Source organism: Sebastes fasciatus, chromosome 3, assembly GCF_043250625.1.
Source record: "Sebastes fasciatus isolate fSebFas1 chromosome 3, fSebFas1.pri, whole genome shotgun sequence".
NCBI lineage: Eukaryota > Metazoa > Chordata > Actinopteri > Perciformes > Sebastidae > Sebastes > Sebastes fasciatus.
The window spans coordinates 23,480,488-23,497,012 of record NC_133797.1 but is presented as its reverse complement, the minus strand read 5'-3'; the positions used below and the strand labels follow the sequence as shown (position 1 = coordinate 23,497,012).

At 41.0% G+C, this 16,525-nt stretch overlaps 2 protein-coding genes across 2 annotated transcripts; one reads left to right on the top strand and one right to left on the bottom strand.

The window, feature by feature from the left end:
- Nucleotides 1-237: 237 nt before the first annotated feature.
- rasd3 (RASD family member 3) lies at nucleotides 238-1,554 on the bottom strand. The gene has a single exon (XM_074631356.1). The coding sequence runs from the start codon at nucleotides 1,264-1,266 to the stop codon at nucleotides 610-612; it is 657 nt and encodes a 218-aa protein (XP_074487457.1). The 5' UTR covers nucleotides 1,267-1,554; the 3' UTR covers nucleotides 238-609.
- Nucleotides 1,555-8,149: 6,595 nt separating this feature from the next.
- Nucleotides 8,150-15,455, top strand: plk1 (polo-like kinase 1 (Drosophila)). Its single transcript, XM_074629718.1, has 11 exons — nucleotides 8,150-8,851; nucleotides 9,652-9,820; nucleotides 10,145-10,289; nucleotides 10,667-10,760; nucleotides 10,844-11,069; nucleotides 11,190-11,232; nucleotides 11,843-11,940; nucleotides 12,044-12,121; nucleotides 12,637-12,791; nucleotides 12,974-13,156; nucleotides 14,555-15,455. The coding sequence occupies exons 1-11, from the start codon at nucleotides 8,486-8,488 to the stop codon at nucleotides 14,747-14,749; spliced, it is 1,752 nt and encodes a 583-aa protein (XP_074485819.1). The 5' UTR covers nucleotides 8,150-8,485; the 3' UTR covers nucleotides 14,750-15,455.
- The last annotated feature ends 1,070 nt before the right edge of the window (nucleotides 15,456-16,525 follow it).

Here is a 16,525-nt window from a genome sequence, read left to right as displayed (position 1 = left end):
GTGGTATTACTTCTACTTTAATAATACTCTTACACTCAGTCAACGTTTTTAAGCTTGAGGTGCAGTGCATTGAAATGTATGAAACAGCAAACAAAAGTCACAACAAATATTTTATTCACTCATTCAAGATAAAAAAAAAGGTATCTTTAACACATAAAGTGCATCCCTAATTATTATTATTTATTTATTTTTATTTGCACATATATATAAAACTGCACAAAATCCTGTGCTTATACAAAGGACCTCCCCCCAACCCCAGGAGAAAAAAACAATAACAAAAAAGGGAAGAAAGATCTAAACTAACATAATTTTAAAAATACAACAAAAGTTAAACAACAACAAGAAGTACACAAAATGTGCAGAAACAACCCCTAACCAATTAGTGGAAAACAATCCAATAAAAACAATGAAATATATACAAACAACAGTACAGAAGAATGTACTACTGTTGAGACTTCCAGAGACAGTAAAGTTTCATAATAGTTCATGGGGGACCTTTCCCTCCGACTTTCCACCTCTGGACCAACCAAGTATAGAGTATACTGTGATGACCAGCAACACCTGAGCATGAGCAGTCCAGCTGCAAAGTCCATCATCCAGCTGTTCTTCCTATGACAGAGTACAGCTGTTGTTCTTCTTCAGAGGTGGTCTCTTCTTGCCTGCGGGTCTGATGCTGGGCGCCGTGTCTCTCCTCCTCGCCACCGCGGGGCTCAGCCGGTGCGGCAGGTTCACCTGTTGCAGCAGCGCGCGGAACACCCCCACCGTGTTCCCACCTGTGCGCGCGGACGCCTCCACGAAGTTTGCTCCCCAGTCGTCCTCCACCGTGGCCATGACGTCAGCCGCCTGCAGGACGCGACCCTCGGTGTCCTTCAGGTCCGCCTTGCTGCCCACCACGGTGATGGGCGCGCTCTTGCTGCTGCCGCTCCGCAGCTGCAGGATCTCGTCCCGGAGCCTCCGCACCTCCTCCAGAGAGCCCGGGTCGTCCACCGCGTACACCAGGGCGAAGGCGTCGCTGTGGCGGATGCTGAGCTCCCGCATGGCCGGGAAGGAGTAGCTGCCGCTGGTATCCAGGATCTCCAGACGCATCTTACCGGAGCCCCCCCCGGTGGGGTTGTCGTACTCTAGCACGTGGAGCTCCTCCACTGTGCGCGTGTACTTGTGCTCGAAGCTGTCGTGGAGGAACCGGAGGATGAGTGCGCTCTTACCGACACCGGCTGCACCGAGGAACACCAACCGGACCGTGTTGGGACGACCCGACAGAGACATGCTGGACTGGTCTGTGTGTATGTGTGTGTGGACCGGAGCTGACAGCTGGTCCTCCCGAGAATAGACGACTACAGGCGGCGAAATGAACACAGCACGCTCCGGTGATACTCTGGGTCTCCTCTTTTCATGCTTATTTATAGGCTGACCACCTCTACTCTCCACCAATCATCTCTCTCTCTCTCTCTCTCTCTCTCTCTCTCTCTCTCTCTCTCTCTCTCTTTCTCTCTCTCTCTTTCTCTCTCTCTCTTTTTCTCTCTTTCTTTCTCTCTCTCTTTCTCTCTCTCTCTCTTTCTCTCTTTTTCTCTCTCTTTCTCTCTCTCTCCCTCTCTTTCTCTCTCAAATTCAAATTCAAAGGCTTTAATGGCATGAATGTTCAGGTTACATTATTGGCAAATAAAACACAATGATTCTTATTATCAGGTGATTATACACTAAAGAAAACATGCGGTTATTAATATTATATTCCATTTCTGCCAATAGATCCCCCTAAATGTTGTTCAGTCAGTGCTATATCCATATTAGACCTATTGTATTATTTATTACTGGTGCATTACTGTATAAACAGCATTTTTATGTTGTATCTGATCTAGGTGCAACTAATTCTAACTACTGTTTTCACTGTTCTCACATTTTGTTGTACTGCTATTATGTGCTCTTTATGTTTATTGTTTTACTCTGTTATTTGCTATGTATTTACAATATATAAAATAACATGCTACAGTACAGAAGATTATAAATAAGATCCTCTAAAGATGCATAATCAGAAAGTTTTACAAAACTAGCTGAGTAAAAACAATTAATTAGAAGCTAAAGTATTGATCAAGTGTGCTATTTTCCAGCTCCTTTAAAATGGACTTCAACAAAAACAATCACCTTTTTGTCAATGTTGAATTAAGTGGATTAGAAATGACACTATTTGCCTTAAAATTGTACTAAATAGTTACAGTCCACCACCAGTGTAATCATTAGTGACTTACTGTAAGTCATTCTCAGACCTCAACATGTGTCACCTGTAAAACTCCCCATCATAAACTGATTTAAAATGTCATACTGTAGATTATAACCTACCTGGTGGCCATACCTTTGGCTCATTTCCCTTATTGGTTTTGCTCTGTGTCCATTATCCCCACATGGGTTTGTTATTGTGTTCCCAGGAACTCACAGCCTGAAGTCTGGCGGTCATAAAGAGATGGTCATTCATGCACACACGACCAAGATACAGACACATGTAGTCATGTTTATCATCATGTAGTCATGGAAGGTTTTCTGTAATGATACAAACACACATATGCACACATATTCTGCACACTTCCTGTTATTAAAAACCCTGGAATTAAGCTATGTCGTAGTTTTGGTCTGAATTTTTAAGCATTCAGAAATCTTGTAGATCATTTCCGCAGCCTGATGATCACCGCCTGAGTGGACCACACCTTCATGGATTTCTTGAGAAGCACTTAGTGGTCAAACAGATTGATAGCACAACAGATGGGTAGCTTTACGAAGTACCAGTCTGATTTGTATAAAGCCATCAATGGTTTTTGTTAGATAACCTTCTCATTGTTACCTCCTGAAGCGTGCCGTTATTATCACAAGATACAGACCAAAACTCTCCCCCTCTGTCTGCTGCTGACTCACACTATCTGGCTGGACGTGGCTATCGGTGGGCAAACAGATACTGTGATAATCTGTCAATGTGAGCTTGCATTTGTGTGCGTGCATTAGTTTGCTCTATCTCTTATCTCTGCCCTTGAAGAAGGTCAGTACTTCCTGTTTAATATAAGAGAGCAAATAAGACAGGAACGAATTAAATAGGACAAACCTGCAGACGGACTAACCTGAGCCACATGGTTGCAACTGCCGGGCATCTTTTAATATGGTCCTGTTCACCGTCTGTGGCACTTTTAGGTCTTTTGGCATGAATTGCAGCCTTTCTGGCATGTTTGCAAAGCAACTACTTGTCATGCATCTGTTTCTCTGCAGGTGAATGCTCAACAATACTGTCAGGAGTGGTAATAAACTATTGCATGAGGTCATAATAAGTATGGGGACACCTTAACATTATGCCACTTCTCCCGTGAGCTCAAATAACAAATGGGAGTGTATAGGCTATGATATTGATGACCTCACTGCAGCTCTTTTCTGATTGGTCAAACAGACGGTGTTATAACTAACCCATTGTCACGACACTCCCTGTTCTCCCCTGTAATTACGGATACATTACTGTATATGCAGGTTTTTATATTGTAGTTGGTTGAAGTAAAGCTAATTTTGTAATATAATCTAAAGCATTTTTTTTTTAGTTTTATTTAAAATTTATTTAACCAGGAGTAAAACTCATTGAGATTTAAAATATCTTTTCCAAGAGTGTCCTGGCCAAGTTAGGCAGAAGCACAGTTACACGATTGCAGACATAAAACAGACATTACAATTTAAAATGAAGACAAAGAATAAATTACAGAATCATAAGGTATCTACAGCCAAATGTGCTTGCTTCCAAGTCTTTTAGAAGCACTTTAAAAACATTCAATGAGACCAGCATTGCATCATATTGATCATTATGTTAAACCTTGATCTTCAAAGTAACTAACTATATCTAAATGTAGTGGGAAAAGTACAATATTTACCTCTGAGATGTATGAGTAAAAGCATAAAGTAGCCTAACATAAAATAGAATTACTCAAGTAAAGTACCTCGAATTGTTGGCTACTTAAGTACAGTAAATGTACGTCTTTTGAAAAATATAAAATTAATTCTGTTATTCCCCCCTCACTCCTGCTGAGTAGAGGCCCTATCTTAAAGGACGTATACCAGCATTCAACTTTGCTTTTATACTTTCTAATTTACAAAGACCATAACATTTAGTCAGTACCCTCATCACTCCACATGAAGCATCCTGATTTCAGAGATATAGCCTAGTTGAAAAAGTTGTTGAGGTCTAAGCGCTACAATTCAGCCCGGAGAACTCCATTAGCTGCAGGACTAGAGTGAGATGTTGGCTATTTACAGTCAGCATACACTGTTACAAATACAATGCTTTAAAATCTGCAAAGAGGTCCTTCAACCATTGGGTGCCCGCAGGGACCCGGAGTATAAATAATGATTTCTCCTTGTCTCCACAATTTGCAAAGGTTGACATCAAATATTAGAATTCACATTTTTAAATTGACATTGTGGGTCAATAAATAAATGAGTTCTTCCTTTCTCATTCTTTCCTCAAGATGATGAACATCCGCTGCCATTGTTAGCCTCAGCGGATGCATAAAGGGAACATTTAGATCAGTCTGTGTTTCATAAATAAAAATAGCTCCTCACATTGCATGAAGCCACGTTCAAGTGGAACAAAGAGGATAAACAAGCCCACGGATCTCATGGTCCTTTCATTCATCCACCCTCTCCTCATCCACTTGTTCTCCTCTTATCTCCCTCTACTTATCTGCTATTGAAAACCAATACAACACTGTCGTGGGTACCAAAACATCAGTAAGGAAGAGGATATTAGTTATGCTGCTGATGGAAGAGGATACACTATAAAAGGTCTGTTTTGTTCCAAAAATGTAAATCAATTTTCTTATGACATGCAAAGGATGTTGCTGCAGCACATTAAAAATGTGATATTGTTGGAGTGCAACCTGTGCTATTTTACAAAAGGAGTGATGTAAATAATAAGCCTGGTGCTGTATAAGGGCTGCAGTAAGAGTCAAATAACATCAAGTTCAAGTGAATTTATTTGCCATTTGCACAGGTATTCTGTTTCACTTGGACTTACATGGCCATTTATAAGCTTTTTGTATGGGCACCCTGTTTGGTACTTTATTATGATAATGATGATAATGATGATTATTAGCAGTTGCAGAATGAGTAGCAGGCTACTACTTGAAAGTTATGATGGTAATTGAAGTAGAAACAGAAAGTCCACCAGTAGATGGTAGCAGTGGCAGTACTGTAGGTATATGCAAGATAACCATGTGCCTTTCACACTGTATTTTGTGTAAATGCTGCCCCTTATTGACGAGAAAACAATTCAACAAGCCTCATATTTAAAAATGTCTACTGCATTTGTTAAACCAGCTGTGATGGAAGAAGTATCTTTTATTTAATGGAGAGTACCTATAACACAATGTAGATAGATAGATAGATAGTAACTTTATTGATCCCGAGGGAAATTCAAGATGTAAAAGTAGCCTACTCAATTCCAAATAAAAGCGCTGCATTTAAAAGTTTAATTAAGTAAAAGTAGCCTCATCACATCAAAAGTAGAAGTAACTATACTCATTAAGTGGCAGAATGAGCCTATATGAGCCTGTCAGTGATATAAAACATGAATGTCATATTACAGTAGTGAGCAGCCAGCCCCCCCACACCCCCCCCCCCTTCTTTTTTCTCTCTTTATCTTCTTTTTATTTATTTTTTCATTTATTTATTTTATTTTTCTCTTTTTTTATAAGTTATTTTCCTATTTTGGTTTTCCCCCTGTCTTTTGTTTATTGTATATATTTCCTTCATGCACCTAAATGTATTCTGTAACCTGTGATCTTATGGATGGATGGATGGGTGGAAGTGTAGGGTGGGTGGGTAGGGAAAGGAATTTGGACTTAACTTTGTAAACAGATCTGATGAATGATATCTATTTTGTTTGACTCATACATGTTTTGTATCTGTTATTTTTGTGGGATAAAATCTTTGAAAATCAATAAAACATATTTACAAAAAAAACAACAAAAAAGACACATTGAGGATTTTACTCAGTGCTATTGTGACTCTAACTTGAGTAAAGAATTTAAAAATCCTTTCCTCACTAAACCTTACATCAACTGTGCTCAACAACTGTTAGATTTCAGCAACAAGCTGCTCCACCCAATGTGTGTGAAGGAGTGCTATCACAGGTCCTTCCTTCTTGCAGCTGTCAGACTCCACAACCAGCACTGCTCCCGGTAGACCACTTACACACCAAAAAACTGACAATAACCTGATATTTTCAGGTGGAATTTCATTCATTCATTCATTCTCACTGTGCAATATCATTTTTCATTTCATTTATCCCTTCTGCACTATACTAATTTTTAACAGTCTCTTCTGCACTATATTCACTTTTTTAATAGTCATGTATCACAGCTGTTACCCTGCATTATATTCAGTTTTAACAGTTTTGTTCATCTCCTTGTATTTTTATATCTGGTATATTTTTTTGTACTTTGCATTACTAACGTTTTTACTGCCTTTTTACTAACATGTTTTGCACTATGGAGCTGTGATGCTGGAAACTTGAATTTCCCCCGGGATCACTATCTATCTATCTATCTATCTATCTATCTATCTATCTATCTATCTATCTATCTATCTATCTATCTATCTATCTATATAAACAGGAATGTAGTGTGTAATAATAAGAAGTACTAAAAATATATATACAGAGGTGTGAACAGGAATGTAGTATGTATAGAGAAGTAGTAAATATGTATATACACAGAGGTATGTAAAGTATATAAAGGTAAATAAGGTAAATTGTGCTCACGGATCCACACTTTTCTCCTGTAGTCTACTTTCACTTTTGATTGTCTAGTGCATTTTATTATTAAAAGACACATTGAGGGTTTTTTACTCAGTGCTATTGTGACTTTAACTTGAGTAAAGAATTTAAAAATCCTTTCCTCACTAAACCCCACATCAACTGTGCTCAACAACTGTTAGATTTCAGCAACAGGCTGCTCCACCCAATGTGTGTGAAGGAGTGCTATCACAGATCCTTCCTTCTTGCAGCTGTCAGACTCCACAACCAGCACTGCTCCCAGTAGACCACTTACACACCAAAAAACTGACAATAACCTGATATTTTCAGGTGGAATTTCATTCATTCATTCATTCATTCATTCTCACTGTGCAATATCATTTTTCATTTCATTTATCCCTTCTGCACTATGCTAATTTTTAACAGTCTCTTCTGCACTATATTCACTTTTTTAATAGTCATGTATCACAGCTGTTACCCTCTATTATATTCAGTTTTAACAGTTTTGTTCATCTCCTTGTATTTTTATATCTGGTATATTTTTTTGTACTTTGCATTACTAACGTTTTTACTGCCTTTTTACTAACATGTTTTGCACTATGGAACTGTGATGCTGGAAACTTGAATTTCCCCCGGGATCAATAAAGTTACTATCTATCTATCTATCTATCTATCTATCTATCTGTCTATCTATCTATCTATCTATCTATCTATCTATCTATCTATCTATCTATCTATCTATCTATCTGTCTATCTATCTATCTATCTATCTATCTATCTATCTATCTATCTATCTATCTATCTAAACAGGAATGTAGTGTGTAATAGTGAGAAGTACTAAAAATATATATACAGAGGTGTGAACAGGAATGTAGTATGTATAGAGAAGTAGTAAATATGTATATACACAGAGGTATGTAAAGTATATAAAGGTAAATAAGGTAAAGTGTGCTCATGGATCCACACTTTTCTCCTGTAGTCTACTTTCACTTTTGATTGTCAAGTGCATTTTATTATTAAAAGACACATTGAGGATTTTTTACTCAGTGCTATTGTGACTTTAACTTGAGTAAAGACTTTAAAAAACCTTTCCTCACTAAACCCCACATCAACTGTGCTCAACAACTGTTAGATTAAATCCCTCTCACACTACGTCATCACGTCAACGTACATCTACGTCAGTGCTGTGTGATGAGCAAACTAGCAACCACACCATTCAGCCAATCACATCACAGGATACGACTTTCTCGCTCACTGATTGGCTGAATTTCACACTGAATCTTTCCCAGGATGCTTTGCTTCGCCGCTCCGAATTCAAATCGAGCGGACCAATCAGAGAGCTCCATTTCAACCGAGGCAGCATTTTAAATTTTGCACCAGAGTCTGTTGTCAAAGAGGAGCAGAGGACGGAGAGCAACGCTGCTGCAAACCCCCACAGACGACTAGTTTCACGTCTACAACAGGGTTTTTAATCTGCATATTCGCATGCGTTAGGCTTTTATAGTTGAGTTAACTGTTTGAATAACGTTAAAAGGTGCTTTAAAAGTTGGTTTTTATTTGAAATCACAGTGTTTGCAGGCGAGTTTTCCGAGCGTCGGTTGAGGTTAACAATAGTTTGACCCTTTGGAGAGATTAATCGATATCTAGACTAGATTAAGAGTTTTAAAGTTTCTTTTAAAGTTTCTTTTAAACACGCAGAAGAGTAGTCCAACAATGAGTGCAGCTATCGTGAAGCCGGCGATCCCGTCGTCGGCACATGTCGACCCTAAATCCGCTCCTCTGAAGGAGATCCCAGAGGTGCTGGTGGACCCTCGCACCATGAGGAGGTACGCCCGAGGACGGTTCCTGGGGAAAGGTGGTTTCGCCAAATGCTATGAGATCACAGACTTGGAGACCAAGCAGGTGTTCGCCGGTAAGATCGTGCCCAAGTCGCTGATCCTGAAGCAGCACCAGAGGGAGAAGATGTCCTCTGAAATAGCCATTCACAAGAGTCTCAACCACGCCAACGTCGTGGGTTTCCAAGGCTTCTTCGAGGACGACGACTTCGTCTTCGTTGTCCTGGAAATCTGCAGGAGAAGGGTGAGTCAGTGAGTAACTGGGTAGATGCATGTCCTCTTTAAGTGGACACAGTGGAGGTAGCAGCTTAAACTGCATGGAAAGCAAAGGGAGTTTTGAACAGAGAGTAATTCACTGTTGCTGACTTATTTCCCTTTTGTGCTGCCATGGTCACCTCCCAAATATTTGTACTGTATTCATTGTCCAGTCCATCCACTAATGACTGACAATAACCTGATGTATTTCAGGTGGAATTTCATTTCATCCTCACTGTGCAATATTAAGATAAGATAAGATAAGATATTCCTTTTATTAGTGTGGAAATTTGCATCGTACAGTAGCAAAGGGGATAGTGCAAAAAACAAGATGCATCAGCTAACACAGTAAAAAAAAACAAAGTGTAACAAAATATGAACCATTTAAATAGAAGGAAGTATAAAAATAGGATCAGTATATACAGTATTGACAATAAACAGACTATTAACAAAATTGCACAAGTGGAAACTGATATTGCACAGTGAGAATGAAATGAAATTCAACCTGAAAAATATCAGGTTATTGTCAGTTTTTGAATTTTCCACTTGTGCAATTTTGTTAATACTGTTTATTGTCAATACTGTATATACCTTTCCCCACTGCGGGACTAATAAAGGAATATCTTATCTTATCTTAATAATTTCACATTACAGCCCTCTCAATGCTGCGTTATTGCCATAGTGGCCTTTTCAAAGTCTTACAGCAAGAAAATGAGTCACTTGGTCTCAAATGTTTCATCATAGTTTTCTTCACTTTAAATCTAACACATTTTCTTTTTTCTACTTCAGTCCCTGTTGGAGCTCCACAAGCGCCGTAAGGCTGTGACGGAGCCAGAGGCCCGCTACTACATGACGCAGCTGCTCAATGGGGTCCAGTACCTGCACAACAACAGAGTCATCCACAGAGACCTGAAACTGGGCAACATCTTCCTCAATGATGACATGGAGGTCAAGATAGGTAACTTCCTCTTTTTAGATCGCTGATGTAGCTCCAATCCTCTTTATCACACCTGAGACTGGGGTGTTTACACATACAGATAATATTTATCAAGATTCAAACCTGTTGGTCCAGCGGTAAAGGACAGGGCACAGCACAGCACAGCTCTTCACCACAGAAATGTGCCATACTTCCTGGATGAGTGTTTTTCTTTCCATTGACAGGTGGTGAAACGCTTTCAAAAGGAAAATGCCACATTTAAAAACCCGTGTGGGCGTTTACACAAAAACAAATACCTTTGTTAGACTGCTGCTTTACAAAAGCGTGTCTATCTTCCTTCTCCAGGCGACTTTGGTTTGGCCACGAAGATCGAGTTTGATGGCGAGAGGAAGAAGACCCTGTGTGGAACGCCCAACTACATTGCACCTGAGGTGCTTTGTAAGAAAGGCCACAGCTATGAAGTGGACGTCTGGTCACTCGGGTGCATATTGTAAGTATGAACCAGAGACTGTGTGTATAAAGATGGACAACAAGTCTCCACTTCCTCCCACTGTACAGAAGTGAAGCCAAAATATCCCGATTACGGCAGCTGCCATCTTGAGATTTTTCCGTCATTTGGGGGGCAGGATTTCTGACCTATACTGCAGCCGGCCACCAGGGGGCGATCCAGATGTTTTGGCTTCACTTTTGGGGAGCTGTAATGTTGTCCATCTTTATATACAGTCTATGATCTGAACCCACAAGCACACACCGGGGAGACACTTGACCATTTTTACAGTTTTACACTATTTTTGCTGTACATGAAAACACTGCACTATTCACATGATTCAGTCAGCTGATCCTCCTCACCGTCCCGTTTCCTCTCAGGTACACTTTGTTGGTGGGTAAACCTCCATTTGAGACTTCCTGCCTGAAGGAGACCTACAACCGCATCAAGAAGAACAGCTACACCATCCCCTGGGTAGGCTGGACTAATGTAGCACCCAATGTGTATACGTGTTGTTTATCTCATTTCCTAACCTGAATCTACGACTCTCTCTGCAGCACATCAACCCGCTGGCGACCTCTCTCATCAAGCGGATGCTGCACGCCGATCCCGCCCAAAGGCCCACCATCGCCGAGCTGCAGGTGGAGGAGTACTTCACATCCGGCTACATCCCCGTACGTCTGCCCACTACTTGCCTCACCGTGCCCCCGCGGTTCTCCATCGCCAACTCCACCGCTACGGATCCCAGCCAGAGACGCCCGCTTACTGCTATTAACAACAAAGGTAACGGTCCCAGTAAACGCCTGACTACAAATTACCAAAGAAGCTTTACGTCTTAAAATTATTTTGGCTTTTTTTGAATGCACAGGATATAGTGTTAATGACTTGGTTTTCTCTTTCCAGCGGGGACAGAGAAGGTGGACGGGAAGGATGAGCCATTGCAAAGGTGAGAGATGTTTGAGATGGACGTGTTTACAGCAGGCTGATTCAGTTACTTTTTTTAGAAGGGCCAGATTTGAGAAACGGTTAGGGGCTGGACATTTACATTTCCTATGTCCGATCTGCAAACTAGCAATGTATGTGAAAACCATACACCTTTTTAATCTTAGTGTGTTGCTGTTTTAATAAACAGTGTAGCATTTAACATCTTTTTTTTTTTTCAGTTTTACCCTCCTAAAGTCCTTCTGCTTAAACAGCCTTTTTAAGTTTAAACATTTGAACAAAATTTGTATTTCTGTGATTAGCAAGACATAACTAATGAATGGGCTACTAATAAAATGACGATCTTCTAATAATCAATGTAAACACCCATAAACTTAGAATGTTAGCAGGTTATTTAAATAAAAACTAGGGCTGTCAATCGATTGAAATATTTAATCGCAAATTAATCACATTTTTTTTTATCTGTTCAAAATTGTGTTAATGAATAAGCCTGGCTTAGAATTTAAAATGAGCAAAAAGCCAACGTGTGACAATGCAAAATTGCTTTTTGTGTCACATCATTTTTCCAGAGTCATCGTTTTATGTCTATAACCGTTGTGACTTGTGTATTTTAGGGATCCTGAGCCCGCAGAGAACCACCTGAAAGACATGCTGCAGCAGCTCAACAGCATCATTGCCGCCAAGCCCTCTGAGAAGGCCGTCGTCTGCCAAGGTGAGAGCAGATGAATCCTTTTAGTTTCAATGTTGCACATTTTCGAGGATAATCTTTGTGCTCGTATCTACATTGAACATTTTGTTCCGTTTTGTGTTTCCAGAAGAGGCAGAGGATCCTGCATGTGTTCCCATCTTCTGGATCAGCAAATGGGTAGACTACTCTGACAAATATGGACTAGGTAAGCATTACACTGTGATTTCACATCCATCTGCCAGCTAGGCGGACACTTCTCTGAAACCTCTTTGTCATCCATCAAGTCATATAGAACAAGAATCATTTTTTTTCTTTAATTATTTTGGTTCTCAATAAACCAACACTAATTTGGCAAGGATAATTTTATTGTACAGTTTAGGTGTATGTAGGTAACAGTTACAAAAAATGCTTTGTCCTTCACATCTGTTCTGAGGCCTCGTAGTTTGATCTGGATGCATCAGATGTTGCAAATCAAACTCATCCAATACTCCTTTTTTTTCCCAGCAGACATTTTGATAACATTAAAGGAATACTTCACCCACAAAATGACCATTTGTATATAAATTACTCACCCCGTGTTACCCTTGAATTCTTGCATGCCTCCACGAAGAGCAAATAATCAGCAAACGGAGAACAGTCTTGATGAATTGAAACAGTAAAACTACAGTATATCAAAATTTCTAATTAATTTAAGGTATCCTCATCCAATGTGTATTACAGGCTACCAGCTGTGTGACAACAGCGTGGGTGTCCTCTTCAACGATTACACACGGATGATCATGTACACTGACGGAGACAGTCTGCAGTACATCGACAAGACGGCAGCTGAATCCTACCTCAACGTGCGCTCTTTCCCCAGCGCTCTCAACAAGAAGGTCAGTAGTCAACTCGACGCTTTTCTTCTCCAGCCTTTCATTACATTTAATGAATTAAAAAATAATTTGTAGGAATGATTGCTTCCATTCCCTCAATCTGTCCACTTACTTTTTCATCATCACTTAATTTGATCCGTATCACGGTGTGGATTCTTACGTACGTGTCCTCTTTCCCCATCTAGATAACGTTGCTGAAATATTTCCGCAACTACATGAGCGAACACCTGCTGAAGGCCGGCGCCAACATGGCTCGGCGGGACGGAGACGAGCTGGCGAGGCTGCCTTACCTCTCCCTTTGGTTCCGAACCAAGAGCGCCATCGTCCTGCACCTCACCAACGGCACCGTTCAGATCAACTTCTTCCAGGTTAGACACGTTAGACCACGTCTTCTCCCACCAGTGTCTTTTTTTTAATAGCATAATGCCTACCATACACTCGGAGACGACACACACTCTCATCTGAAGAGCTTTTAGTCAGACCGCTATTTACAAGACTACAACTAGATTCCTTTTGTGATTATGTCACATCCTACTCCTGGTGGAAATTTACCAGAAGAAAAACTGTTGAGAGACAAGTGGACTGAAATTGCTGCAGCCCTTAAAATCCACAGTGAGTTTACTAAAGCTAGCTATAGCATATTGCATACTCACCGGGGATTTCGAGAGCTGCCGTTTCTATCCTTCTCCACTCTATAGAGAGGTGAAGTCCCGCCCCTTCCGGTGGCCCACCATGGGACCTTATTTCAGAAAAAATATGAACGGTAGTCAACAGCGAAAGACAAATATTTCGTTGATCCCTTTTGAATTGCGCCATGAATCACACATGATGCTTGTCAATTTAAAAGATCATTTTGCAAGTCAAAAGTCGCAGTTTGTTGTGAAAATGTTGAAGTATAAGACTGGGAAAATACGTAATTAGAAAGACTACACACCCAAAAGTCGTGTAAGGGACGTCTCTCTCTCTGTAGCTACGACTATTGTGTTTGGTACTGGGATGTACTCACACCAGCAACGGGTTTTGCTTGTTCTTTCTCTTCCCGGCTAATAAAAAGATCGGGAGTCGCTGGATAAAACACATCAGGGAAGATAATGTTACATCTGTGCCTGGTCATAGCTAAATTAGCTAGTGTTGGTGTGAGACGAGATGTAGTTCACTGAGCGGTTCCACACGAAACTAAATGATCCCACGACAAACAGACTTTTTTGACTTGCAAAATTATCTTTTAAATTGACAAACATCCTATGTGTGATTCATGTCGTAATTCAAACGGGACCAAAAAAATATTTGTCTTTTGCCGTTGACTACCGTACATATTTTTTCCGAAAGGGGCGGGACTCCGCCTCTATCATGGTACAAATGGGAGGATATGTCAAAGAGTCACTTTTGTTCACCCCACCAGTTTCTCCATGTTTACTTTCTAACCCGTTTGGTGCTTCCTGTTCGGTGCTGGAGAGAGCGCACCTATTGGTTGTTGACAATGCTCGCGTCATTGAACTTACAATGATGCCAAACTTGTTTTTTTATCGGGAGAAGGGCGAGACGTGAAAAAGACCGACTTAAGACAACTTGGACTGACTTTTATGACCACCTTACACTAAACAATGGAGATCACGGGAGAGCGCTGCGACTCTAGCAAAACTCTTGTGATTTTTATTGCGACTTTGGAAATATGTCTGCGTGATCGGCATTAACCGTTGAATACAATTTCTGTTTTTCCCCACAAATGCTGACCCTTGTGTTTCCATTAACCCCCTCTCCGCCAGGACCACACCAAGCTGATCCTGTGTCCGCTGATGGGCGCGGTGACCTACATCGACGAGAAGCGGGAGTTCCGCACGTACAAGCTTACTCTGCTGGAGGAGTTTGGCTGCACCAAGGAGCTGGCCAGTCGCATTCGCTACGCCAAGCTCATGGTGGAGAAACTGCTGGACAGCAAGCCTTCACCCGCCGCACATTAGACCGCTGTACACCACAGCCTTCAATCACTGTCTCTGTCTTTAAATCACCAGCCACTTCTTCCTGTCTGCCAGCCGGTCGGCTCGGACGACGGAACAGACCCTTAAATTCTCCTGTGTTTCTATGGAGGGATCTCAGTGTAATGATGTTTGTCATCTTTGAGGCTGTACCATGAAAATTAATCTCCTTGTACATCGATGTCAGTCTCTCAGGCACTGATTTTTATCCTTATTTTCCTGCTGTTGACATGAATTCTTATCTTAACTTCCTTGTTGAAGCGTAATCTTGACAAACATGTTCCTGCTGAAGTAACCTAAGACGGCTGCAGACAAGTCAACCCTGTACATTTAAATGAGACGAGGAGGAAATGATGGATAAGTGTTCAAATCCCCAGATTTCTCCCTTGCATTTGTTCATGTGTCAGTCGTGTTTTGATACCTAAAGCCGCGTGCTGTGCATTAAGACTTCATGGAAAAAGCCTCTCTGGTCTGCTTCTCTAGTTTTGTCTGTTCATATCTATGTTGTCGGGAGAGAAATGGACCATGTTAATACGTCTTCATCATGCACATTCTTCCTCTAGTTTACTCCTTTTACTCTTTTTACATGTATTTTAGATGTCTTTCCTGTACATAATGCTGAATATGCATACATTGTAAAGATGGTTTAATTTTACACAAGTTTAAATAAAGCTTCTCTTGAACTTGATAATTACTGTGGTTCGGTGTTTAAGTCACATTTGCTGCTCATAAGATATTCGCGTTTGATGCACACATAAACAAGACCTATATTTGAGACTGAAAGTTGGTTCTTGACTGAGGAAAAAGTGCTTAACCAAAAAAGTCATTTAAAGGTAAAATGTACCACCGTGGTAGTTTTATTGAAGCTTTCACTGGTTTGCCCAGCTGTTATGGAACTGCAGATGTTCAGTATTTCCATTTTAAAGGAAATATTAACCACCTTTTTATGTGGATGTCCAATCAGTGTTGATGGTAAATGTAGTCGATTGAAGCAATAAATCGCTCAGTCCGTGCTATACTGACCGAGAAAGCGGAGTTCTCTTGCGCACGGAGCCGTGCCGGCAGTGACTACGTGTGCCAGCTTCTGACGTCCCAAGGCTTATTGAAAGAGGCTGGGACACGGTCTTGAACTATGTAGTATCACACAAGCGCAGTTTAACTGGAGCTGCGGTTGTGTGTTGCTATTGACTCAATTTTGGTGAGTGGAGACCAGATTTTACCGCGTAGATGTCGTATCCCAATGATATGACACGTTGAATGATGCATGACATTCTTGCTGACGCCTAGAGTCCCCGCCGGCCATGTCCTCTTGCACAGCTTATGCAGCAGCAGGGATGTGCAGGGAGCTCGGAAATTGCGAAATCTGATCTGAGGTCTGCAAAAACTTGCAAAAACCCTTGTGAGACTCGCTGCCCAACGACCTATCATTAATCTTGTGAGAGATTCCCCAGTTTGCTGGCTCTCTTCTAGCCACTACCCAGCTGCAGCCTCGGCCTCTCTCCGCTGCATTTCTCCAGTTGTATACTCTGAAATTTCTGAGTCAGCCAAAGCGCTGTAAAAATGTATCCGTAACATCCTCCGCACTCATATTATGGGATGCCATTTTTGCGGTTTGAAAAGTAATTTGCAATACAAGCGAAGAGAACAAGGAAGTTCTGTTTTTGGCAGCATCTAAAGTGAATGCGCCCCCTGGCTACCCAGAGGCAGAGACTAGAAATTCTAGAAAACTACGTCACTCTCGCATGAAATGACGGCGCTGGA